We start from the raw sequence: 12,562 nt of genomic DNA on the forward strand, positions 1-12,562 counted from the left end.
TTGCGATTAAAGTCCCAATACGTGCGCTTCAAACCACCCAAACCCTGGTTTCCGTTATATCAGCCATGTGTTCAATCTTACGTGGACCCTGGGTCCCAGAGCCACAAAATTTCGAGCGCGTAAACAGAATGCCAAGCAGAGAAGCGAATGAGCGTACTCTTATCTTCTATTTCCGCTCTCTAATTTATGTGGCTCTGATGCCCAGGGTATCTGACTGTCAGAGACAGTGCTGTGGGAACGAAATTCATATTGGGGGGGGGGGGCGGCTGCTCATTGTATATATTTCCACTTAGTACACTGTTATACAGGACATAAGGCTTAGGCTGCAATTATTGGGAGGGGGCTTCAGTTAATGAAAATAACGTAAATTTAAAACAGGAAATTCAGAAGAGAGATGACAAGGGGTCGTCACTATCATCTGGTTACAGAGATCTGTATCAGGATTTAACAATGCTAAGAAGATTTGTTGACACAAAGATGGAGCAAAAGAGCAATAAGAGCCTTTTTTCAAGATTTCAAGTTCATAGAATGTCAGAATTGCTGGCATTTGCAATTGCTACCAGCAGCTTATCGATCAAGTGAAAACAACAACTGGTGGAAATAAAGATCCTGAAGACAGATGATCGCAAGGAACAAGCTCTTAGAGAAGATACATATGGAGAGGTAAACTGTGACTTTCAAGGTGGGGATTCACAAAGAGAGAAAGGACCCCAAAGTCGACATTGACAACTTTTATCAAAAGGGTAAAAGCTTGCCAACTGTGCATACCCTGCGCATTCAAAACTTTGTACCGACGCCCATTTTTATTTTTTTATATATTTATATCTTTTATCATATATAACAATTTTATAAGAATATGAGCATCAAAACTAGTCAAAAGTTGAGATCAAATTAGGAACAAGCTAAGGCTGAGTTAATGTAAAATGCAATTTTGAACAACATTTTAACCCAAAAACGAGGATATTTAGCCATGTGTGGTTGCTTTTCGATGAATATTCAATCTTGCCGTCAAATGAAAGCTGTCTCACTCACTTTGTTGGCAAATAATGCCTGAACACCTCCCAAGAGCGAAAAAGCTAGCAATCGCACTGCTTACACCCTATTAATTTAAGAACAAATTAAGGACAATCCACCCTCGGATTCTTGCGAAAATTAAGAACAGTCAGCCTGAACCTAAATTTACTGGTTTTTATGAAAAACATTAGTGAATACAACATGCACCTAGACGCATACCCTTCCCTCTACAACGCGTATAAAGGCTTGATGACACTTAGCTGCACCCAAGTTTCCTTTTAAAGATTATTCAGCGCTACTGATAATTTCAAAAGAAGAGAAAACTTTCCACTTGATTACGAGCAAGTCATTGGCCAATGTGCGGATTCATTTGCACCTCTTCGAAAAGAGTTGAAACTCTGAGAATTTAAATAAGTTTTGATCTTGATTTTTTTAACTCTACATGGGATTTTAAAGCCTGTTTACACGAGAGGAAAGGTATGGATCCAATTGGGTCCGAATTTACGAATTAAAGTTTTCGTAAGAAGTAAAGCAACATCTAAACATAATCATTATTTGATCTTAGATATATATAATGATAAAAAGCAATTTCTTTTCAAGTTAATTAACTGTGATTCTTCTCTTTTTCTGCTTTGCCCATTTCAAAGCTATTTGCTCCACATTAATTTTACCTAAAATATCTCTTGCACAATATAGAAGCATCAAGCACTTGAGTCAAGGTCAATGATCCTTTCATCTTTTGTACTTGATCGAAGGAAATTTTTTACGACGTTCAGAGGGCTTAATATCCTTTCATTGTTTGCAACTGAAATGGGCAAGTGCATATGCCTGTTTCGAAAGATGAAACATTCTTTTTTGATAAAATCCTCTTTGATAAAATTCACACGTGTGGCCTAAAGAATAGAAACGATTTCAAGTGAAATGTTAAGTTTTCCAACTGTAATTAGATTTTCCAACCTTTAGGGGGTCACGCCTTCTCACACTCCCTATTATTTACGTGCCTGCTTGCAATTAGCCAGCTACTTTTTCTAGAACATCAATGCATGTGTTAGAATAGAAAAGACTTGTGTCAGAATAGAAAAGACTTGTGTCATCAACAAAAGCAATGGAAATTTAGTATTCTAGAAGCATTTGGCAAGATGATGTTTATGTAAAGTAAGAATATGAGAGGTCCTAATTCACTTCCTTGGGGCACACCATGTTCAATGAAACCAGTCGAGGCTAGTTCAACTTATTCCACAGACTTCAAGTTATTTGTTAAAGATTCTAAAAAACAAATTTTTTGAACAAATTTGCCATCTGCATGCTAGACCGCCAGGCGAGGCTGTTCTCCTGCGCAGCGGCAAATTTGCCCTAGAAATCTATAACGATGATCATTGAAATCGCAAGATAGGATCGTTCTTATCAACTTGGGATTATTCCTACAACTGCAGTTAAGGTGATATATCCACATCCTTTTCATATTTTCATCGGAATTATTGTAATATTGAATTTTTCAATTCCTAATATATAAACATAGCTCCAATTTTGAAAGGGTGTTATATTTTTAGGCCATCGTTCGTAGTTGGCCGACCTAGTAGTAGTAAATACGTTGTGTTTCACAAATTAGATGCAAGGCGATTAGATGCAAGGAAATTTATTAGAAGACATTAACCCCTCAGTTTTCATAAGTTTTTATAACACCTCAGTTTTCATAAGAAAACCTCACCTCAGTTTTCATAAGAAAATATGCAAATATTCACTAATAAGTTTTCTTACTCAGGAATAAAATACAAATGCATAATGGGCTATTCCATTTTTCTCCATACAGGGGGATGGAAGTAAGATTTCTGTTAATCATATATCCCCCGGAAAGTGAATTTGAAGATCATGACCACTCTGATTTTGATTCTTTCAACCCCCCGGAAAATTAATGTCATTCTTTTTAATGAATTTTCTTGACCCATTTGAGAAAAAATTGTACATTTTTTAATACTCCTTGGAAAACTTCATATATTTTTTTCTTTCAACCCCCTGGAAAAAGCATACATTTGTCTGATACCCCCTGGAATATCCTTCGTGCCAGACCCCCCTTGAATTTTACTTCCATACCCATGTACAGATATCAAATGGAATAGCCCAATGAAAGGTTAAAAGCTGCCCCATAAAACCTCTCCTGAGGCTACATTCCCACGTCTTGAGAGCGAGATGGACTGTTGGTGCATCAACGCAGATTGCTCAACATAACATAAACCTCTAACAGGAAGGGGTCACTAAGGGAAGTTACACAATTACCCTCTAAATTTGATTGATAATTTGGAGGGAATTAACAATAAAACCTCTTTCTTCACTTTTAATCGATGCACCAGTCCTACCTAATAGCATCTTAAGTACTTAACCGTGTATACAAGATGCCTAAAATTATGTAGATCGTTTGCAGCTATTGAAATATATCAGGCTTCATCAAACATGTTGATGGTATTTTGTTTTGGCATTGCAAAGATGACAAGTTGAAGATTGCATAGTAGTATATTAATATTGTTTGAAAGTTTTTTATGTCTTTTTACTATAAGAGCTACCCATTACAATTCTCTATACCCTGTAATAGCAACTTACCAGGTAAAAGTATCTCTATCTTGTAGTTTTTTCTGATATACAAAAGATCCAAGTCTCACTAGACTTGTTTAGATGATCATCAGACCAAGACAATCAATTTCATGAACAAGAGGAAACTAGGAATCACCTTAAATTTTTTTAACATATGCAGCATGCTTGTCAAGTTCAGGGTTCCTGAATGCATGAAAACTTTTGTTCTGCCTCATTAATTCTTTTGTTTTTATTGAACTTTCTATTGTTTCTTCCTTGTGGAATGCATGAGATTCACACATGATCTGTGAAATTTGGCTAGACAGGTGCAGATCTTTTGAGGATCCAGCAATCATGGCTTGGGCTTTGTCTCTATTTAAGGACATGTTGTAGTCTTTTACTAGACCTCCACAAGGATTATACTTGTTAACATATCTCAAAATTTACATCTGTTGGTTTAAGCTAAATTATAAATGTGACCTCAGTAATGTAATTTTGTATATTGTTAGATTTGTTTGAATTGTAAATAGTTGAGTTTGATTTGGGAATCATTATCACATCATCATTATGATTGCTCAAAAGTAGAGATTGAAAGAGAAACTATTGACTTTGAAGATTCAGATCAATCTGAAACAACCATTTAATGACATGTGATTCTATTAATTGGAACTCGAAATATTGCAAAATTATTTTGATACTCTTTCTATGATTCTAAATAGTGGTTTATATCATAGCTCTGTTTATTCCCTATCAGACTTACATATAAATTGTTACTCATAATAATGCTGCATTGATTTTTAGCATTTTCCTTTGCCTCTAGCACATTACAAGTACATTAGATGTGTTTTTGATTGAGATTGCCTCAACAGGGCAAGCAATTCACATCTCACCTGCAACAATACAAACAGCCAGGCCTGACTAATCATTGACTAGTACATCCTACATACCAATCCTAACTGCTGTCTATACCCTAACAACCTTGTAATCATTTTTTGTTAAAAGTTGATTGTAGAACTTGCTATTGAGGTCTTTTGAATTTGTAGGCAGTTCAAAATGCAGAGGGCAATTCATGAACATCCTCTTGTTAAAGTTGACCCCAATGTTGTTTATCAGCAATATCATGGAAGGTGGACATGTGATGGATGCCAGAATTCACAAGGCAATACTCGAATGCCATACCATTGTGCTACTTGCAATTATGATGTCTGTGATGAATGTTTTCAGGGACATAGACATTTAAGGCACCAACATCCACTATACCGTATGGACATGGCACGAGTTTATCCAGAGTTCCAAGGTGGTTGGAAATGTGATCACTGTGGAAGAAACAAGCAGCAGCTGCAACAAACCCATGGGTACCACTGCCCTTTAGACCAGTTTGATCTTTGTCATGAGTGTTTTCATGGAAAGCGACACCAAATTCATGTCCATACTCTGAAACCTGCTGATTCAATCATTATGTATGGGGAATCAACTGGTTTGTGGCTTTGCGACTCATGTTGTCTAAGTGGCAGTGAAATTGGAAGGTAAAAGATTCATTCTGGTTTTTTGTTGTTTAAATCCACATTTCATCCATTTATGCAAAGAAAGAAACAGCCAAGAAGGCTAAAGAATATCTTTACTGGTGTGTTCAACTGTAAATCCTTTGTTCAACACATGGCAGAGGCAGACGAAGAGATTTAAAAATCCCTTCTTATAGTTGCAGTCCTCAAAGACCAATAATGTTTTACCTTTTATAGAATAATTAGAAATTTCAAGTTTGTTCCTCTACCATTTCTAACCAGAAGGTTGTTACCATTGCTGGCCAGGGGCAGAGCCTATCAGGCAGGCGTGCACAGTGTGATGTTGTATTAATAACCAGTGCGACGACAAAGAAAAAAGACATCATGTATTCGCCAAGTGCTCTCTACATCAAATCAAGAACACTTGGGAATCAACAAACATGGCCAGGGTGTTAAAACCTCCATTCCTCCATTCATGATCATATTTCCAAAACTTGAGGCATAGTTTCTGTTGAGGATTTTTCTATTCTCTCCAAAACAAACAACTTCTTTGGTCCACTTATTTATGAAAGCCTCCTCATTTACCAGGACAGACCTTCGCTTAACTCCCAACAATCCTCTGTTCCTATGATTTTGTTTTGACTTCCGCCTTGTTTTCTTTGTTTGGCCTTTATTCCTTGTTTATTTCTCTAGGTTGTTTATTCCTTATGTCTTCTCTCGCATCCTGATTGCTTCTCCAGCATACTTCTTTATCACATGGTTTAGGATCCTCTTTGTTTAGCTCTTTCTTATTTAGGTTGATTTTTCTCACCTGGAATTATATTGAAGATGACTCTAGCCAGAGTCGAAACGTAATTTAATTTAATTTAATGGGCTTGTCGTAATAGAACTGCCTAAATTGGAACTGTCTTTAATGGAATGTTCTTAATGGATGTTTTATATCAATGTCTTAATTGGAATTGTCTATGATGTAGCAAGAAGTTGACAAATACATGATGTCTTCTTTCTTTGTCGTTGTACTGGTTATTAATTTCATTATTAAGCTGTGTTTTCCGAAATCTCAATCTATTAAAGTGATGATGGAGAGGATATGTGTTGCCTGGAAAGAAATGATATGAAAATGATACATTGGATTTGTAATGTAAGCCTAAAAGACAGACTTAGACCCAGTGAGTTTAGAGTTGGATTCAATGTGGAGGGTATTAGTACATGTGTGTAGAATAAAACTCTTCACTGGTTTGGTCACATTGAGGGAATAGATGACAGTACTTTGGTGCATGTATGCAGAACAGTTGAGGTAGCAGGTCCATTTGGAAGAGGTAGCCTAAAGACAAAATGGGCTGAAATGATAATAAGGGATTTGAGAAAAAGATAGGCCCAGCTGAAGAAAGGTCAGCTCAGAAGTTACTTACTAAATCCTGCCCAGGGTCCCCTAGCTTGTAAAACAGATAGCAAACAGAATGTGGTGATGATGATGTTCCTTTGTGCAAACAACCTTCCCAAAGGTGAAACTTAGTCGCTTCATTGTTTTTAATTTTTAAGATGCTTGTAAACATGCAGCACATGTTAATTGTGGGTTTCTTTCCTTTTAGTCGTTTTCCTTGGCACTGCGCAGAATGTGATTTTGATGCTTGTGACTACTGTATGAAAGAATATGACTTTCCTTTCCATCATCATCCCTTGACTATAACAGACTCAAGACTTTCATACAATGACTTTAATGGTAGATGGACCTGTGATGTGTGTCATTCTTCTGGAGGACAGGGAATAAATGGAAGAGACAAATCTTTTCACTGTTCAACATGCAGATACGATGTCTGCCTGTATTGTGTGAAAAATCTTACTAACTGGCCTACAGGAAGTAAATATATTTAACGTTTTTTTGCTTGATCAAATGGTAGAATGTTTTTTTATTTCAAATATTCAAATAGAAATTTAGAAATAGAAATAGAAATAGGAATTTCAAATAGAAATACCATGTGAAAGGTGTCTAAGTTTTGTAGTCTGGCATCAGTTTTTTTCAGAATGCTTGTAATTTATTTTAATACCATCAGTCATTAGTCATCTGACTTATTCTTAAAAACCTTTGTTGCTAGGAAAACTAAAGAGGTTTTTCATCTTCTTTATCTTACTTTATTTTAGATTGTCTTAACTTGGTGCAAAATCATCATTTATTGACATCAATTGCTGAGACATCTTAAAACCAAACCTATGTTTTGCTTGTGATATCTGAATTTTTTCCCCTCCTTTGCGTAATTTTGCAGAAAAGGCTGTATGTATATTACATAAGGTTGTATTTATATATATTTTGTTTTTAATGTCCTGATTATGAAGGTTTTATGCTATTTTTTATCAGATTTTGGAACAGATGTTCCTTGTCCAAATCCACCAATAACCCAACAGCAGATTCCACTACCAGGTATGTTTATTGATTCTTACAATCATTTTTTTGAGATTAACTTTTACTGGTTACTTTTCAAGATTAATTATGGTATGGCTATCTTTAAAGATCACCCGGATTGAATCATTGTATGATGATCTTGAGTTATTTTTCTAGATTATTTTCAGACCTATGTAATCTTTTTCCCCAAATTATAAAATAATGTTCTTTGAATTTTCCTTGTGCAATTCGGTTTTAATCATCTTTCCTCATATTATCAAGTACCTAGTCAGAACTTTGAATTTTATATTCATTCTATAATCAAAGTATCTAACAATACTACTACAGCAAAAAAATTGTGTGTGCACCACCATCATTTTTATGATGAAAAATTTCTTTGCGTGTTTTATGTATCAATGTTAAAATAAAGTGAAAGATTCCATTGTCACAGAAATTATTGTTATTTATATTGGTGCGTTGATACATATCTTTAGAAATTGTCTAGGAGCCATTTATCTGTGACACAGTTTCCAGAGAAACTGTTTTATTTGTAGAATTCAGGCCAGAAGATGACCAGGAAGAACCTGATGAATCACAAAGATGTGATATATGTTTGGTTCGCCGCAAAAATGCAACAATTGTACATGGAAATACTGGACATATTTGCTGTTGCATGCGATGTGCTTGGATTTTAAAGACTAAGGGTGAAAAATGTCCTATATGTAGAGCAAAGATAGACAATGTCATTCGACATTTTACTTCCTAAGAGAATTGTTTATGTTTAATTGTCAAAGTTTATTTTTTTGCACCTAACATGTCACTTGCCTTGCAGAAAACAATGTATCAAAACAAAATCTAATTACAATTAAATATTGCAAGGAAACACAGGATGATGCATGATTTCTTCAAAAAGTTTTTCTTAGTTTTATTGTTGGGAAGACAGCTAAGAGAAAACTTTTAATAGATGTAACAACCTCCCTTTTTTGGTTCAACCTTCCATGCCAAGTTAACTACTAGTTTTCCATAAGTTCAAACCAACTAATTTAATCACTTTTACTATTATAAAAAAAATTGATCCCTCATCAATAGCTCTCTTTTTATATGTATCACATACACTGTAGGCAATTACAAGATGATTTAAAGCTTTAAAATTTGATGTTTATAAAACGATAAGAATTTTTCACAAGCTTATGGACAGTTTTTCATAATACCCTGCCAAGCCCCTGATATATCACATTATTTAATTATGTTATTTGTATGTAAAACTTTTGTTTGGAACAAATTGTAACAAAAAATGGCTCACTTAAAATTGCTTCTAGGTATATTTTGATTAGTGTCAAAGAAATTTTGTCATAAGCTGCGGTTTTTTAGTTATGTTTAGAATTGCTAAAGCTAACAGACAACTTGTTTACGGATTATAACTTCTTGTAGTTCTGCGATTGTAGGGGCTTCTGTTTTCTTTAAATAAAGTGAACTTTGTTGTTAAAAAAGTCCTTCAATTGCCTATTATAAGATCCTAAGATGAATAAAACTGATACCCTGTCGCAGATGAATCTGGTGTTTTAAGTAGTTGTTCTGCGAGTCCTAGGCGGTTACATTGTTTATAAATCATTAAATAGGAACAGCTAGGAACAAGCGGTAAACTTTCTGGCATAAGAAATTCCTGGGAGGGGGGTACTCAAGCTATCTCATTCCTGCATCTTTCGCCAACAGACTTCGAATTTGATTTAACTGTCATACTGTTTATGGCATACTGTTTATAACAATAAACTCAAAATTTAAACATTTAGGTTTAAGACGACTACCCTCTAATGCAAGGAGCTCTTCATTGAAAATATCACCCAGTATTAGCACAAGCCGAGGCAGATGGTGAGCTGCACGTGGTCTGAGCACCTTTCTTCGGACAATATTTTCAGATCCCGCCCTCAAATTGCAATTTCAGCTTGCCTTGATGAACTTTAAAAGACTGTTTGTATTTATAGAAATATGGAAAAAAACAGTTGATAAAGAGAAATATCATACATTAAAATAGACTTGTTTTGTCCGTTATACAGATAATCGCATGCTAATCATAATTCATGTTTTGCGCCGAAAGTACGGTATCTAGTTTTTTAAGAATGTATGATTCTACAGTCGTCTGCTCAAGGCTTTAGAATCTTTCTTGTCCCTTTTAATGGATCGTAGCCAACCCTTCGTCGATGTGAGCTTCAAAAAGGAAATACGAAACTTGCTCCAATTAGCAAATATTTGAGATAAAAGAGAAAAAATCAAAATACAACAATTTTTAGGTTGGAGATTAGGGATATTTAGAAACAGGCTGTACTGGAAAACAAATGGAAAGTTTCTATTAGGCCTTTTCACTTTGGTTGCGTGGCTACGAAGTGTTATTGTGGGGGAAATTTTGCATCCAGTTTGGTCCAATTTCTTCCAAACATTTTTTCCATCAGTACTTATTTTTACAATAACTCTAGAAAGTTTTTCAAAGATTGTATTTTAGTGATGACAAGCATGCAAGCACCCGCTCAGCTGAAGGCACATCTCAAAGGATTTCTAGACACCTAACCTTAGATTCTGTTTCTTTATACCCTTTCCAGTTTTCAACCACTTATTTATTTTCTATTCCAAAATTTGAAAAGATATCTTAATCTTTCCTTTTTAATTATTCCCTACTCCCTGCTTATCTTCATTTCTTCTGCAGTAATAGCATGAGGATCGTGATCTCTATTGAGCGCTGCCACCCTAAAGAGTTAGGAGGAGGGCTGTGCTGTGAAAACTTCTAAAAGCCACACCCATGACGAAATTTAATATACATGCAATTGTTATAAAGATTAATTCTATTGTACATAAATCATTCAAACTATTCACCGATTGAAAAATGCTGACAGGAAATGGGTATTCACGTAAAATCTATAACATGAAAAAGGGGAGAATTGATGACTTAGCTTTGTCTGGGCAAACATACTTGCTTATATTACCCCCTGTCAGTAGAGGTTTTGGCTTCTCTATTTCAAATAGACCCTTATAGAAGCTATTGGCTCGTTTTCAACCAAGTTGTCGCATTTGAAGTTGAATCCGAACATAAAGAACATATTGAAAAGGGGGGTCCAGGTATCCATGCTGAATCACGCAATCACGCGTAAAATAATTGCAAATCACGCTTTCATGGCACTGGAAACAAGATTTCACGATGACGCCACCCAGAATCTCTCTGAATTTTAACAAAGGGGGCTGAGCCGCCCTGGGCCCTCGCTACGGCTCCACTTCTCTGGCGTCCACTTTATTCATCAACTTGGTCTTTTTGAGCGGTAACATGATTCTGGTAATGTTTCTTACCGTTCCATTGTCGTCTCTTGCCTGATAGTAGACTACCTCTCTGTAGCCTGTGCTCCAGTCGTTTGATGCCGCCTCTTCTCTCTTTTCATTTCTATTTCATTCCATGTATATTTCCAGCAATTAATTGCAAATTTGTATTAATGTAAAGATGCTTTATATAAAAATTATCATCAAGATAGAATTAGATTTTTAAAAGTTACATCGAAGGTAATAGAAAAGTGCTGTCAGACATATGAAAATAACTCTAAAGGACTTTTGAGTTCGTGACGTATATGCATCAAATAAAACAGAACATTAAAGTTGCAAGTTAGCAGCAAAAAAATATAGCAAAATGTAAGTATGCTAAGGATGGTACAGTATTCCATTTTGCAGAAGCTTAATAACAGTCAAAACTAATGTTTATTAAAAAACAATAACTGAAAGATAAAATTAAATGCAAAACAAGAAGGAACAAAAATGGAACAGAATGAACAGGGTTATGGACAATGTATGTCTTATATTGCTAGTGCGTTGTATAATATTTAATAGCTATCTAATATAAATTTCTTGAAATTTTTAACAAAAACTTTTTCTACTCTCTTCTACTCATCTTCGAATCTTCGATCATTACAGTATTCTACATGTAGCTCTTGTTGGCAGAGGCCTCGGCATTTGATTCTCTGAATACTGGAGACAAATGTCTGGTACCGGAAACCAAGACCTTCTGCTGGTAAAAAAGTAGGCACCGCATTTCGAAATCCGTTTGCAGCAATCATTTTCACGGGTTTTCGCGCAATCATGCAAGAGTAATGCAAATTCACAGGTCACTCGCGAATGTCTTTCACGTCACGCATTCACGCATAATAAAAATTTGTTTTACTATTTCACGCATCGAAAATACGCCGACCACGCAATCACGCCAAAATACCTGGTACCCCCCCCCCCCCCGAAAGAATGAAGCAATTTCAGTTTGAGTTTCAGTTTCATATTTTAAAATTCCATTACACACACCCTCATTTGTGTATAAAAAAATAAAAGAAAAATTAAAGCTACATATACATAAACAAAAAAGAAATTACAGAGAAACTAAATACCAAATACAAGATACAAGGGAAGCTAAATGGAAAAGAAAATGTATGGAGGGGAATTTCTTAAGAAGGAACTCTCTCCATAGGTAACCTAATCGAGGAGCGAGCACCCATTTTAGCCATACTTTTCTGAAAAGTGTGGAATTATCGGTATCAGTTTTTGAAATTTGTGCGGAACTATGGGCAGGGGCGTAACTTGGCCAGTAGGTTTGGGGGGGTGAAAAGGGTTCTGCCCTGCAAAACTGAGTGATAGTGGCAGATTTGGTGTTAGGATGTAAACAATATCGAAGCATCAGTAAAAGGTTGGTAGTAGCAGGTTCAATTCAATGTCTGAGATAGTCGATAAAATTACAGTTTAATCGTGTAATATATTGGATGTCAAATTCATCAACATAATGTATCCTAAAAAAGACCCAGACTGTTTTACACAAAGACAAAAAAGAGTTTATCTGAAAATCGTGACAAATAGTAATTGTTTCGTCAGGGGCGTAACTTGGCCAATAGTTTGGGGGGGGGTGAAAAGGGTTTCTGCCCTGCAAAACTGAGTGGTGCCCTGCAGACCTAGTAGCAACGGTTTGTCTATAGGTTACTAGTGAAAGCTTTACCAGTGTACACTGGTCTTTACCAAGGACAAACTTCTAAGCAATAGAAACAAACTTGAAACTTTATTGCCTATGAAATATCTATTTCTCTACGTGAGC

General features: G+C 35.6%; 1 protein-coding gene across 1 annotated transcript; it reads left to right on the plus strand.

Annotated features, from left to right (window-relative positions):
* The first annotated feature begins 2,308 nt into the window (after window positions 1-2,308).
* On the plus strand, window positions 2,309-8,817 carry LOC135682707 (uncharacterized). The gene is made up of 5 exons (XM_065197710.2): window positions 2,309-2,452; window positions 4,623-5,105; window positions 6,674-6,942; window positions 7,438-7,500; window positions 8,016-8,817. The coding sequence occupies exons 2-5, from the start codon at window positions 4,633-4,635 to the stop codon at window positions 8,225-8,227; spliced, it is 1,017 nt and encodes a 338-aa protein (XP_065053782.2). The 5' UTR covers window positions 2,309-2,452; window positions 4,623-4,632; the 3' UTR covers window positions 8,228-8,817.
* The last annotated feature ends 3,745 nt before the right edge of the window (window positions 8,818-12,562 follow it).

The sequence above is a fragment of the Rhopilema esculentum genome, chromosome 16 (genome assembly GCF_057945365.1).
Source record: "Rhopilema esculentum isolate cy_ngs chromosome 16, ASM5794536v1, whole genome shotgun sequence".
Lineage (NCBI taxonomy): Eukaryota > Metazoa > Cnidaria > Scyphozoa > Rhizostomeae > Rhizostomatidae > Rhopilema > Rhopilema esculentum.